Source organism: Ranitomeya imitator, chromosome 5 (assembly GCF_032444005.1).
Source record: "Ranitomeya imitator isolate aRanImi1 chromosome 5, aRanImi1.pri, whole genome shotgun sequence".
NCBI classification, from domain to species: Eukaryota; Metazoa; Chordata; class Amphibia; order Anura; family Dendrobatidae; genus Ranitomeya; species Ranitomeya imitator.
In genome coordinates, this window is record NC_091286.1 from 158,671,056 (window position 1) to 158,686,733 (window position 15,678).

Sequence of the window (15,678 nt, forward strand, 5' to 3'; positions counted from 1 at the left end):
GTACTTTGCTCTGCCCTCAACAGGGCAGACAAAGTACGCCTGCGCCAGAGCATTCTACAGAATGCTATAGATAAGACCCTGATGATGGTGAGCTTATCTCACCATCGATTTTGGGGGTGACCGGTTCCCTTTAAAGCAAAGAAGTGGAATATTCTTGAATGGCCAAGTCAGTCACCTGATCTCAACCCAATTGAGCATGCATTTCACTTTTTAAAGACTAAATTTCAGACAGAAAGACCCACAAAAAACCAGCAACTGAAAGCCACCGCAGTGAAGGCCTGGCAGAGCATCAAAAACGAGGAAACACCGCATCTGTGATGTCCATGAGTTCAATACTTCAGGCAGTCATTGCCAACAAAGGGTTTTCAACCAAGTACTAAAAATGAACATTTTATTTAAAATTATTGAATCTGTCCAATTACTTTTGGTCCCTTTAAAAACAGGGTGGCACATGTTAAGGAGTTGAAACTCCTAAACCCTTTATACAATTTTAATGTGGATACCCTCAAATGAAAGCTGAAAGTCTGAACTTCAACTGCATCTGAATTGTTTTGTTTAAAATTCATTGTGGTAATGTCTATAACCAAAATTAGAAAAATGTTGTCTCTGTCCTAACTGTAGACCCCTCAAAGTCACTTCAAATATGATATGGTCCCTTAAAGACAATGATTTTGTTGGCAAAATTAGAAATTTCTGATCAACTTTTAACCTTTCTAACTTCCTACCAAAAAAGGTGTACATGTATTAAATGTTATTTATTAACTATTTTGTGTGATATAACTTTGTTTTTAAGGGCTTAAAAATTAAAAGTTTTAAAATTGTGAAAATTTTCGCCAATTTACCGATTTTTTTTTTTCTTTTTTTTTATTATTTCACAATTAAAATCAGGTCATGTAAAACAAATTTTAATATCATGAAATATATCATGAAAAAATATCATGTCACGAAAACTGTCTGTCACTGGGACCCATTGAAGCGTTCCAGAGTTGTTACCTCATAAAGTGACATTGGTCAGATTTAAAAAATGAGGCCCAGTCATTAACCTACAAAGTGGCTCGGTCCTCAAGGGGTTAATGCTTGAAAATCGTGAAATGTAAAGCCACCTTACATAGAGCACATTTGACATTTATGACCTGTTGACAGGGCTGTCACCATGAATTTCAGGCCCATAATAGAAAAATGTTTGTGCCCCCTTGGGCCTCCGCCCAAACTCCACCCCAACTCAGCCTACACATCAGCTCCATCTCCACATTCCGAACTTTTGACAATCCCACCTGCCACTCTTAGGGAAAAATTTCACTTCTTCACCACGTCCTCACTGATCACACATTAACAGTTGCCATCGAACACCATATCACATAAATAGCCATCAGCTTTTGTTTTGACCAAAAGATTTTTTTTAAGCATGCCACCAGAACAAGGTAGACTTTTTTGACAGGGCCCTACTCTAACTTATTAAGCATTTCTTAAAATACTCAATATTCTTTTAAGGTAAATTTTTATTTATTTTTCTTTAAGCAAATGTGTTGCATACATTTTTAAAATGATCAATAATGCTACATACCAGGGACAAATACTGCCACCCCATGACCAGATCACATAGTACTACCACATAGTGACCAAATAATACCATGTAAAAGGGATAAATATCGTCACACCATGGCAGGACTACATTTACCCCACGTAATGAACATAATGATGTCACATACAAGGAACAAATACCGTCACACCATGCACCATGACCAGATCTCATGTACCCACCAGATAGTGACCAATTGCTACCACATTCAAGGAACAAATACTGCCATATCATGACCATGCCACATATTACCATCATGTAGTGACCGAATAAAATACTGATTTTTAATAAAAACCCTCAATATTAATATTACTTAAGTGCCACTATACACAGGAGCTCTGTACATAGTGTAGCGTGTATAGTGTACAGGTAATAGTGACATTATGCACACAAGCTCTGTTTATTGTCAGTGTCCAGTGATCACCAATGACATATACATGAGCTGTCACTGGTGACATTATACACAGGAGCTCTGTATATAGTATACAGTGCATAGCATAAATGTTCAGGTAACAGAGTCATGCACAGTGGAGGAAACACTAAGTGCAACATGTAGAGATGAGGGGAAGGGAGCCCAACACTAGGGAAGAGGAGAGTGGAGACCCCTACACCGATCTAAAGTCACCCTGTGTGCCCTAAACGTCCCTATGCGTTTCATGCACCTATTGCAGAGCAGAAATCCAATCCGTGCCTGACCCTGGCAATAAGCCCTGCTTAGGGAATGACGGTGTGAGCACTAGCTGATCCCCATTACCACTGAAGACAGCTGAGAAAGACGAACAAGGGGAACACTTATCTTGAGTAGACTCAGAGATGTTACACAGACGTCCTACAGCAACACCAAAGTGGATGATATCCGACTGCTATGGCTCCAAGCCTCAACAGGGGAAAATGGAAATATCACTGGTGATTCCCGGCAGCAGGCTGGGAGTTTATAAACACCCAGGTCCAGGTGTGTCAATTAGAGCTGGAGAAAGGTTGCCACTGGATTAGTCAGGAGGGTTAAGAAGGTGTCTGCTAAACCAAATGTAGAGACCTTCTGCAGCTAGATGCAGTGCGACTGTCTGTAGCTTCTGACACACACTGACTCACAATTGATGTCTCTAGTTGAAGTCCTTCATCTTCACCTTTCTTCCTCATCCAGCACAGACTGCCATCACTCTTTCAACCCAGGACTTGTCTAAGCGAAATAATGACATTTATCTAGAACACTGCTTCCAGAGCACATTCCCCACTTTTTTCCCAACTTCTACACTAAGTCATATGAAGCAAAGAGTGTTGCCCTACGCAGTAACAGGACCTCCCCCTCAATTCATTATTTGCTCTCCCTCACCCTCAATTCATCATTTGATGTCTGCCCCCACCACCCTCAATTCATCATTTGCTCTCCCTCACTTGAATTCATCAATATTTGTTTGCCCCATCGTATCCTCAATACAGCATCATTTGCTCTCCCCATCCTGAATACAGCATAATTTTTCCCCCATACCCATTTAATTTAAAAAGAAAAAAAAAATGTTTTCATACTCATATGATCCCCTGCAGCTCCACTTCTGGTGTCCAGCGCACGTACTTACTGGTGCGATGACTTAATCGCTGAGACGCAGTTACCTGACACCAACATGTCAAAGAAGAGTTGAAGGGAACACTCCTGCGCTGAGATGTCTGCCGCAACCCACCCCTTCCCCTGGGGCCTAGTGAGCAGAAGCAAAAGAATGTAGTACTTGGACTGGAAAACTTGAGTATGACCAGGATACCAGCTTCAAACAGCATTCTAGAAGAATCTTAGATGTTTCCTCATGGGCAGTGGCCTCCAGTTAACTGATATTTTTGGATTGTCAAGAGTGTGGTCCAAAAAGTTAAAGAAGGATAGCAAAGGTATTGAAGATTTCTAGAGAAAGTGGGATGTTTAGTTTGCAAGTTTAAAGTTAAAGGAACACTGTCAATACTGCCTGGATGTAGGCACAAAGAGGAACCCCGAATGCAACAGGCCTGCAATAAGATTTGGTTGAAGTAGAGACTAAGGTTTTTGTTTCAACAGTTTAGGTGCATACTAAACACTGAAGGCCTCCATGCCTAGACATGCCACATTGAGCAGGGCGCGGGAGCACCGCCTATGCAGAAAACTCGGGACATTACAGGCCCTCCACAGATGTGACGGCCACCCCACTGGATGTTCATAACTTACTGAGGATTTCTATGCCGCTTCCTCGCTCCATGTCAAGTGACAGACTATGCACTAAGGGAATTATCCTCCTGCCCTACTTCTGCCACCTATATACATTTAATCGAGAACCAAGTAAACCCATGAGTAAGACCCGGGAGGGTCGAAACGTTGGGTTTCTATCTGCACGTATCTTTTGGTGGCAACCTTGTTTGTTAACATAATAAACTTGTGAAATACTTTTTGCATCCTACCAGTTCTGAGTGTGCGGTAATTTTTTGGTATATGACTATTTGGACCACATGGTCCGTTTTACCAGCACCTCCTTGTCCTTGACCTGAGTGCACACCATTACTCCCTTGTTAGACTCCTAAGACGTGCACCCTCTACTTAACCAAAAGTACAAGAAAAGTCTGCTTCAGTATGCTCACAACCATAAAAATAACCCATAGAAGTTTTTGGATTCTACTTTATGGATCTTTTTGGGCCTACTGATCAAGATACGTCTGGAAAAGGAGTAATATGATGTATACCTTAAAGAACGTTCTGCCTACAGTAAAGCATGAAGGTGGCTCAGAAATTTTGGAGCTGCTTTGCTTAGTCTGGCACTGAAGACATACAGCACATTAATGGAAAAGTGTATTTAATCAATTTTTAGGACATCCTAGGCGAAAAAATCATGCCTTCTGTGAGGAAGCTGAAGTTTGGGCGTTTATTGCAACTTAGAGTAGGACAGTGATCCAAAATATAATTCAAAGTCCTTCAAAACTTTGTTTCATAAGAAGCACTGCACGATTTTGGCATGGTCATCACAGTTGTTTGATTTAAGCACCACTAAAAATCTGCAAAGTAGACTTGGTATATAAGACCAAAGAAAGGAGTGAACCAGTCCCACAAAACATAATAAAAATATATAATGCTTTACTATTACAAAAGATCATATCCACAAAAACATACAAAATACATAAATCCAGTAAACTGCTGTCATAGCAAATATAGAAGGAAATCAAGAAGGGAACATACTGATAAGCTGGGTAGCCTACAGGGGAACTAGTACATCCACAGGGAAATGCATGGAAATCGTGAATGAATGTAAAGTGCAAATGCCAGCATACAGTGCTTTAGCACTCCATCAGTGCTACCAACTCATTAGTCAGACAGTCATTCACAGGTATTTATACCAGTGGGATCAATCAATGGCTAATACCCCCTTTTGAGAAAGCTAGGCGGCGAAACGTGCGTCAAGGGCCAGCTGGGAGCCGTGGGGAGCCATCCGTATACACTATGGGTAAGCTTTTGGGAATGACTGTCTGACTAATGAGTTGGTAGCACTGATGGAGTGCTAAAGCACTGTATGCTGGCATTTGCACTTTACATTCATTCACGATTTCCATGCATTTCCCTGTGGATGTACTAGTTCCCCTGTAGGCTACCCAGCTTACCGGTATGTTCCCTTCTTGATTTCCTTCTATATTTGCTATGACAGCAGTTTACTGGATTTATGTATTTTGTATGTTTTTGTGGATATGATCTTTTGTAATAATAAAGCATTATATATTTTTATTATGTTTTGTGGGACTCGTTCACTCCTTTCTTTGGTCTTATATATTTATTGGAGTTGTCCTTATAACCCGAGACATCTGGGTAATACCAGTAGGGGGGTTACACGAGTTGTTTCTCGACCCCATTCGTTTGATGTGCTTATTGATTATTGTTTGGAAAGTAGACTTGGTAGCACGCAAACTCAAGAATATTTGTGAACTTTACGTGATTGCCCTTAGGCTAGGTTTTCTTCAGGATATCTGCGTGAAGCTGATGTCTGACCATGCATTACATTTGTAACAGGTCATAAAAAGCCAAACATGCTCATCATGAAGCGATTTAAAAACCGTAGACTGCAGTATTCATTAACAATTTCTGACACGGTAATATTTTTTGTTTCTTTCTTCCTAACAGTCTTCCAAGAGTCATAACTTTTTTTTTCCCCATATACATAGATGATGAAAAAAACAAAACACAATTCAGTCATTCTTGCCATTTGGTAAATTTTTGTGTGTGTGCCAACATGATTTTTCAAGGTGTCACAATTGCAACTATGCTAAACTTAACGTTTTAGGGCAGCCATGGGGGCTTTGAACAATAAACCAAACAAAAACAACTTGATTAGCCCAGCTCGATTAACAAAACAAGTTGTGTCTCCTAATTCAGCACTGAATGCCAAACCTAACCATTTCCCCACTTTTTATTTAAATTGCCAGCTGCCATGACCATTTAAAGGCATCTTGCAATTGTGTTGTGGAGGGACCTTGGGCATTTAACCCCTTCACGACATTTGATATATCTATATATCATGGAAAGGAATGAGTTCCCAATTGCGGAGGTATAGATACGTCATGGCGATAGCTCGGGCACAGGAGCTGTGGGCGTATGATCGCTATCGGGTGTTCAGCTAACATGATAGCTGACGATTGGCTCTCACTGCGAGGAGTGATGCCTGCTTTGCCGCCAGTAGTTTAACCCACTAAATCCAGCATGATCTAAGAGGTTTGTCAGTGCAGCACTGACAGTTATAAAGCATTGCAATGTTTTAGAACCTCTATCAGAGCCATGAAAGTTGAAGTCCGATAATGGGGCTAAATAAAAAAAGTACTAAAAAAATTTGTAAAAATGTTATTTTAAAAAAAAAAAAATCACAAACGAATATTAAAAAATATTGTGCCCATAAATAAGTATTTATAATTTTTTCATCATACCGCCAAACAAAAAGAGAAATAACGCTATCAAAAGGACTAATGTACACACGTGGTCAAAATTGTTGGTACCCCTCTTTTAATGACAGAAAAACCCACAATGGTCACAAATAACTTGAATCTGACAAAAGTAATAATAAATAAAAGATCTATGAAAACGATCAAATGAAAGTCACAATGCTTTTCAACCATGCTTCCACAGAATTTTTGAAAAACAAAACTCATGAAATAGGCCTGGAGAGAAATGGTGGTCCCCCTGAAAATAATGTGACAAAAGGGACATGGTAAATCAAGGCGTGTCCACTAACTAGCATCACAGGTGTCTACAATCTTGGAAACAGTGAGTGGACCTGTGTATAGGGCTACAGATACTCACTGTGCTGTTTGGTGACATAGTCTGTATCACACTGCACATGGACAAGAGGAAACGAAGGAAAGAGTTGTCTCAGGAAATTAGAAAGAAATTATAAACAAGCATGTTAATGGTAAAAGTTATAATACCATTTCCAAGCAGCTTGATATTCCTGTGACTACAGTTGCACATATTATTCAGAAATTTAAGATCCATGGGATTGCAGCCAACCTCCCTGGACATGGCCGCAGTAGGAAAATTGATGACAAATCAAAGAGACGGATAATACGAATGGTAACAAAAGAGCATAGAAAAACTTCTAAACATATTAAAGGTGAACTTCAAGCTCAAGGAACATCAGTGTCAGATCGCACCATCTGTCGTTGTATGAGCCAAAGTGGACTTCATGGGAGACGACAAAGGAGGACACTATTGTTGAAAACAAATCATAAAAAAAAGACTGGAATTTGCCAGACTACATGATGACACGCCACAAAGTTTCTGGGAGAATGTCCTATGGAGAGATTAGACAAAAATGGAACTTTTTGGCAAGGCACATCAGCTCTATGTTCACAGACGGAAGAATGAAGCATAACAAGAAAAGAACACTGTCCATACTGTGAAACATGGAGGAGGCTCTGTTATGTTCTGGTGCTGATTTGCTGCATCTGGCACAGGGTGTCTAGAATCTGTGCAGGGTACAATGAAATCTCCAGACTATCAAGGGATCCTAGAGAGAAATGTGCTGCCCAGTGTCAAAAAGCTTGGTCTCAGTCGCAGGTCCTGGGTCTTGCAACAGGATAATGACTCAAAACACACAGCTAAAAAAAACCAAGAATGACTAAGGCTACTTTCACACTAGCGTCGGTACGGGCCCGTCGCAGTGCGTCGGGCCGACACATGCTGTGAAATAAAATCACAACGGGGCAGCGGATGCAGTTTTTCAACGCATCTGCTGCCCCATTGTAAGGTCCGGGGAGGAGGGGGCGGAGTTCTGGCCGCACATGCGCGGTTGGTAAAAGCGGAACCGACGGACAAAATAAACTATGCTTCCATGTTTTTTTGTCCCGACGGACTGCAAAAACACGACACATCCGTCGCACGACGGATGCGATGTGTGGCAATCCGTCGCAATGCGTCGCTAATGAAAGTCTATGGAGAAAAAACGCATCCTGCGGGCAACTTTGCAGGATGCGTTTTTTCTCCAAAACAACGCATTGCGACGGAGGCCAAACGATGCTAGTGTGAAAGTAGCCTAAGAGGAAAACATTGGACTATTCTGAAGTGGCCTTCTATGAGCCCTGACCTAAATCCTATAGAGCATCTTTGGATAGAGCTGAAGCATGCCGGCTGGAAAAAGAAACCCTCAAACACGAGACAACTGGACCAGTTTGCGCTTGAGGAGTGGGCCAATACCTGTCAAGAGGTGCAGAAGTCTCATTTAGGCTAAGTGCACAATTCTGCAACTCATGCCGTGGGTATATCGCATGCGGAATTGGCATGCATATTCCCGCTAAACACTAGCATTTTGCAAGCGTAATTAGCTTGCAGAATGCTAGCATTTTCCAAGCGATCTGTAACATCACTTGGAAAGCTGATTGACAGGTTGGTCACACTTGTCAAACATAGTGTTTGACAAGTGTGACCAACTTTTTACTATTGATGCTGCTTATGCAGCATCATTAGTAAAAAGATCTAATGTTAAAAATAATTTTTTAAAAAATCATGATATTCTCACCTTCCGGCATCCCCGACAGCCTTTCCCTTCCCTCGCGATGTTCCGGTCCCAGTAATGCTTTGCGGCATCACCCCAGATGGCGTAGCGATCTCGCGAGACCGCACGTCATAACAGGTCATTGCCGCAAAGCATCCTTGGGAATGCGAGCATCTCGAGGAGCGGGAAAGCTGCGGGGGACGCCGGAAGGTGAGAATATCACTATTTTTTTATTCTAATTTTTTTTTTTTGTTTTTTTTGTTTTTTTTACAATTATATGGTTCCCAGGGTCTGGAGGAGTCTCCTCTCCTCCACCCAGGGTACCAACCGCACATGATACGCTTACTTCCCGAATGATGGGCATAGCCCCATGCGGGAAGTAAGCGGATCAATGCATTGCTATGTGTGCGGAATCCCCGCGATTCCGCACTTTAACATGCTGCATTTTTTTCAGAAATGCATTTCCGCCACGGAAAAAATGCAGCATGTGCACAAAAAATGCAGAATGCATTCTAAAAATACGATGCTTAATGTATGTGTGTTTTTCGCGGTTTTATCGCGTTTTTATAGTTATAAAACGCGAAAATTCCTAAACGTGTGCACATAGCCTTACAGTTACAGGAATCGTTTGATTGCCTCAAAAGGTTGTGCAACAAAATATTACATTAGGGTACCATCATTTCTGTCCAGGCCTATTTCATGACTTTTATTTATTTGTTTGTTTAATTCTGTGGAAGCATGGTTGAAAAGCAATGTCTGACTTTCATTTGTTCATTTTCATAGTTTTTTTTTTCTTTATTACTTTTGTCTGATTCAAGTTATTTCTGTGACCATTGTGGGTTTTTATGTCATTAAATGAGGGATACCAACAATTTTGACCACATTTATATATAAAAATGGTATAGCTGAAAATGTCATCTTGTACTGCAAAAAATAAGCTGTCATACAGCTCCATCTGTGGGAAAAAATGCTATAGCTCAGAATGCAGCAGTGCGAAAATTATTTTTTTCTATAATAGTTTTAGCATATAAAAGTACCAAAACATAAAAAAAGAGATATAAATGAGATTTCAGTAATCCTAGTGAGCCGAAGAATAAAGCTGCCTGATCAATTTTATGAAACTTGGAAAAAGACACTAGAAAATGAATTCCTGAATTGCAGGTTTTTGTTCATTCTGCCTCCCAAAAATCAGAATTGAATGCAATCCAAAAATGTCTGAAAATGAAACCAATAAAAATATCAACTGGTCCCAAAATAAACAAGCCCTCAAGTGATTGTCGGCAGAAATATGGAAAAATTAAATCCCTCAAAATATTGTGATGCAAAAACTAGTTTTTGCAAAAAAAAAGTATTTTAGTCCTAACGAAGGACTCAATCCTCTACAGGTAACCGCCTATCACAGCAATTACAAGTCATGCATTTAGTCATGCTTCTGCCCGTTACTCTACGCTCTTGCCGCATCCTGTTGCTGCATATTGATTAGGTTCACATCTTGGCACTATGTAAACACTTGTCAGTACCCTCTTACTGCAGATAAATCACCCATACAGTATGTGCATTTCTCCACCATTTTTCCCAGTGCCATTTTTTTTCCATACAGTTTCTCGGCTATTTTTGCTCTCTTATAATAGCCAGTGTACGGGCCCACAATACGCTGACATCCTCTATGGATTCACACGCATGCACTTTATGTTGATGTATACACAGTACCATCTCCATATACAGGTCCTTCTCAAAAAATTAGCATATAGTGTTAAATTTCATTATTTACCATAATGTAATGATTACAATTAAACTTTCATATATTATAGATTCATTATCCACCAACTGAAATTTGTCAGGTCTTTTATTGTTTTAATACTGATGATTTTGGCATACAACTCCTGATAACCCAAAAAACCTGTCTCAATAAATTAGCATATTTCACCCATCCAATCAAATAAAAGTGTTTTTTAATAACAAACAAAAAAACCAACAAATAATAATGTTCAGTTATGCACTCAATACTTGGTCGGGAATCCTTTGGCAGAAATGACTGCTTCAATGCGGCGTGGCATGGAGGCAATCAGCCTGTGACACTGCTGAGATGTTATGGAGGCCCAGGATGCTTCAATAGCGGCCTTAAGCTCATCCAGAGTGTTGGGTCTTGCGTCTCTCAACTTTCTCTTCACAATATCCCACAGATTCTCTATGGGGTTCAGGTCAGGAGAGTTGGCAGGCCAATTGAGCACAGTAATACCATGGTCAGTAAACCATTTACCAGTGGTTTTGGCACTGTGAGCAGGTGCCAGGTCGTGCTGAAAAATGAAATCTTCATCTCCATAAAGCATTTCAGCCGATGGAAGCATGAAGTGCTCCAAAATCTCCTGATAGCTAGCTGCATTGACCCTGCCCTTGATGAAACACAGTGGACCAACACCAGCAGCTGACATGGCACCCCACACCATCACTGACTGTGGGTACTTGACACTGGACTTCAGGCATTTTGGCATTTCCTTCTCCCCAGTCTTCCTCCAGACTCTGGCACCTTGATTTCCGAATGACATGCAAAATTTGCTTTCATCAGAAAAAAGTACTTGGGACCACTTAGCAACAGTCCAGTGCTGCTTCTCTGTAGCCCAGGTCAGGCGCCTCTGCCGCTGTTTATGGTTCAAAAGTGGCTTTACCTGGGGAATGCGGCACCTGTAGCCCATTTCCTGCACACGCCTGTGCACGGTGGCTCTGGATGTTTCCACACCAGACTCAGTCCACTGCTTCCTCAGGTTCCCCAAGGTCTGGAATCGGTCCTTCTCCACAATCTTCCTCAGGGTCCGGTCTCCTCTTCTCGTTGTACAGCGTTTTCTGCCACATTGTTTCCTTCCAACAGACTTACCATTGAGGTGCCTTGATACAGCACTCTGGGAACAGCCTATTTGTTGAGAAATTTCTTTCTGGGTCTTACCCTCTTGCTTGAGGGTGTCAATGATGGCCTTCTTGACATCTGTCAGGTCGCTAGTCTTACCCATGATGGGTAAAAGCCTCAGGTATCTTTTGCATGTGTTTAGAGTTAATTAGTTGATTCAGAAGATTAGGGTAATAGGTCGTTTAGAGAACCTTTTCTTGATATGCTAATTTATTGAGACAGGTTTTTTGGGTTATCAGGAGTTGTATGCCAAAATCATCAGTATTAAAACAATAAAAGACCTGACAAATTTCAGTTGGTGGATAATGAATCTATAATATATGAAAGTTTAATTGTAATCATTACATTATGGTAAATAATGAAATTTAACACTATATGCTAATTTTTTGAGAAGGACCTGTATGTACCGTATCTTTGACATTCTGGTATATTTCACAACTGTGGATACACTGTTTACAGATTTTTGTACAACTTGTATATTATATTTTACATTGCTACCACAGCAGTTTGCATCACCATTATTTTGCACTGTTGTGTCATTTTGCACATGCTTTGTACATTATCCTTGCATTTTTGTCAACAATATCGGGTCCCCTGTGTATTTTGCACTCTGTCGTTAGTACCACTTTTTTATCCCTTCCTTTTTTTGTCTCAATAAACTTTATATTTTACTACTTATAACCACTGGATCTTTACTATTATTCATTTGACCATATTGTTCTGTTCATCCTCCAATAGCAATACTTTTGTTTCCGAATGGTCTACCATTTATCATACAATCAAGCACTTAAGTATACTCAATACTAATTTCATTGTTTGTTAGTTCACACGGTGCGTTTTAATATACTTCATTGCTTTGCTCAGTGTGCCTCAAAAGTAGTTGTCGACAACATATGCGGTATCTGTGGACTCAGGACAAGTTTCAAAACACAATTCTGTGATGTACCTAATTCCTTGAGGCATCTAGTTTAGAAAATGGGGTCACTTGTGCTGAGTTTCCCTCGTTAAGGCACATCAGGGACTCTCCAAAGGTATCAATCCACAGTAGAGCGTGTATTCCGAGCTGAAAGCACCAGAATATTGGTCAGATCACTGCTTCTGACTGAAGTGGTTAAAGATCTTTAATTGCGAGTCTGTTTTCCAAAGGTTTGCTTATTACATAGTCTTTTGAGGTTTTTTTTTTTTTCAAGCTTTTTCCTCAGCAGAATTTACCTGTTAAAAATCTAAATAAATAGAATAAAATAGTTGTGTACATGTACATACCGTAATAAATATAAATAATCTGTTTTTATCATTGTTTCATTGCAGGTCACCACTAAAGTGGATAATGATAGGATACCTGCAGAGCGTGGCATGGTAAAACCAATCGTCCGACACGATAAGCAACATGAATATCGAGCACAGGATGGCAGGTAACGATCAAATGCAAAAATAACTGAATGCAGTCTCATCAAAGGGACCATAATTTTAGAAAATTACATACATTTTTTTTTTTTTTTTTTACTAAAAACCAATTTGTAACATGCCAAAACAAAAAATGGACGCAGCTATTCAGTTTATAATTAAACTAAGAATAAGTACTCAATTACTTTCATTCGCAATCACTGTGGCTTGTGTTAGATTTACTTGTTGAATGACATGCAAACCGTTAAATTGACACTATTCGCCACTCGTAACAGCGAGCGAATGTGTTCGTATTCCCTCTTATTTGGCAGTCTGCAGCACTTACCGAATAAGCTGCAGCTGCATGTGTCACAGCTGTGTGACAGTCACAGCACATGCATGGAGATCCTGTTTGTTGGTCTATCATGCATGTGCTGTGACACATGCAGCTGCAGCGCCAGTCAGCCGGCACGATCCTGGAAGCTGGGTTCCCTCTGCAGCTTATTCAATAAGCGCTATAGCTTGCCGAATAAGACGGAACCCGAACAAATTCGCTCAACTCTAGTAACAGCCTGTTTATAGCAGCTGACAACAAATCGTTAACATGAAATTTTATGTGCACAGATTGATTGTATTATCAACTGGACGTCTCACAATTACAGAGGACAATGTGTTGCATGTTTTTTAGGCCAGCTTAGGCTACTTTCACACTAGTCCGTCGGTACAGGTCATCGCAAACAGTCGGCCCGACGTACCGACGGACAGTGTGTTAATGTAGCACAACGTGGGCAGCGGATGCAGTTTTACAACGCATCCGCTGCCCATTGAGAGTTCCGGGGAGGAGGAGGCTGAGTTTCGGCCGCACATGCGTGGTCGAAAATGGCGGACTCGACGCACAAAAAAACGTTACATGTAACTTTTTTTGTGCCGAGGGTCCCCCAAAACACGACGCATCCGTCGCACGGCCATACGTTGCTAATGCAAGTCTATGGAGAAAAAAACGCATCCTGTGGGCACATTTGCAGGATGCGTTTTTTTCTCCAAAACTACGCATTATGACGTACAGTAAACAACGCTAGTGTGAAAGTAGCCTTAGGCACCCAGTGACTGAGTTACCATGCCTCATTTCTCAAATTTGGCTTGCTGTGTGACATTAGAATAGTTCTATGTACCCTAGCAAATTTAAGATTGTTTAGTGACACATTGTACTTGGATTATGTTAGCTAGTTCACATTTTTTTTTTTATACCTTTTAAATTATCTCCTACTTTTTTTTTTTGTCTTCCTATCCCACCCACTATTGGCAATCAGTAATACAAGTGTAGAGTGTGCTTTGACGTAGTTACCAGTTGCCGTATTCTTTTTTTACAATTCCACTCCAACATCATGTGCTACCGCATTCGTGACCCACCGTCCTATGTGGAGTGGAGGTCACTTTCTTAATGTAAGTCTTAGACTCAAAACAAGTCTTTTTAATTGTTTTTATGTTTTTGAATTAGGGTGCCCTTTAATTCCCCAATTTATGATAGATGTGCAGCTTTGTGGGTTTAACTCCTTTGTTGTGGTATATCTGATTATCTGGCACTTGCTGGCTCTCCAGGTTTTTTAGTACTCAGATTTACAATTTATTTGGGACCATATCACTTTTGCGGGGCCTGTATATTGGAAAAACCCCAAAAGGGATCCAAAACACACAAAAAAAACCTCATACTATTCAAAACTGATTTCAGGAAGTTTAATCCTCCCGGTACTTCACAAGACAGAACGCAAAATGGTATGAGTCGCTAAAAAAAAGAAAGTTTTGGAGCACCAGAGATTCCAAAACAGCAGAAACCCCCAGGAGTGAGCATATTTTAGAAACTGGACACTTTGAGGAATTCATCCAGGGGATTTGGCTGTGAAATGAATAATTAAGGTTTTTTCCCCCCAAAAAAAGTTGCTTTAATCTCAAATTTTTCTTTTCCATAAGTGGTAATAGTAAAAAATTGATACCACAGTTTGTTAGTCAATTCCTCTTTAATGCCAAGGTATGCGAAGATATGTTGTCAAAAGCAACCGGGTTCATATGGAAGGAGCGCTATTTGATATTTTTGAGCACACGTTTGGCTGGAGTAGATTGAAAGCTGTGTTGCATTTTGCAGAGCTCCTGAGGTGCCAAAACAGCGGAAACCTCCCACAAATAACCCCATTTTAGAAATCTACACCGCAGTTTACCCCAAATCTCTATAAAAGTTAACATATGCAAACCAAAGCTTGTGCTTTGAAAAAGCCAAATTATGGAAAGTGTTGCAGTAAGAAAAAAATGGTATTTTAAACAGGTCCTTATGGAGTTTAGTCATATTTTTACTGATACATTTCATTACAGTTAAATATTCAAGGTGAGGATAACCATTTTTACTGAAGGCATGGGACTATCTTCCTGTGAAATATAAAACTTACCCAACTTTCACAGAATAGAAAACCTACAGCAGCAGCGCACCACGGCAAATTTTTGGCTGATCCCATTTACCATTTCATTTTACCCTGGGAGATTTCACAGGTGGCATGATGACAGTGAAGCATGACCACGTGGGGCAGCAGCCCATAGACCCAAATCCAGGACTGTCCCGCTGGATTTGGGATGGTTGTGACACACGGATTTTTTTTCATTCATTCATTGTAGCAGTCATAAGTTTTTCATTTTTACATACCTAAGTGTCATTATATGAGGTCTTGCTGTTTTGCACCTGTAAAGCCGTGTTTGAGGGGCGAAAGGCATAAAAGCAGCAATAATCCGATACGATCTTTATTGTGGTGCACACAACTGCAGAAACCATGCAGGCAAATCGCAGCTTT

At 40.4% G+C, this 15,678-nt stretch overlaps 1 protein-coding gene across 19 annotated transcripts in view; it reads left to right on the top strand.

The window, feature by feature from the left end:
- The window catches only part of AFDN (afadin, adherens junction formation factor), a 447,314-nt gene that overhangs the window by 234,591 nt on the left and 197,045 nt on the right, over nucleotides 1-15,678 (top strand). For all 19 annotated transcript variants that reach the window (XM_069769255.1, XM_069769252.1, XM_069769245.1 and 16 more), the window contains one exon: nucleotides 12,770-12,873. In XM_069769255.1, coding sequence (XP_069625356.1) covers nucleotides 12,770-12,873 — 104 coding nt within the window. The remainder of the gene's footprint in view (nucleotides 1-12,769; nucleotides 12,874-15,678) is intronic.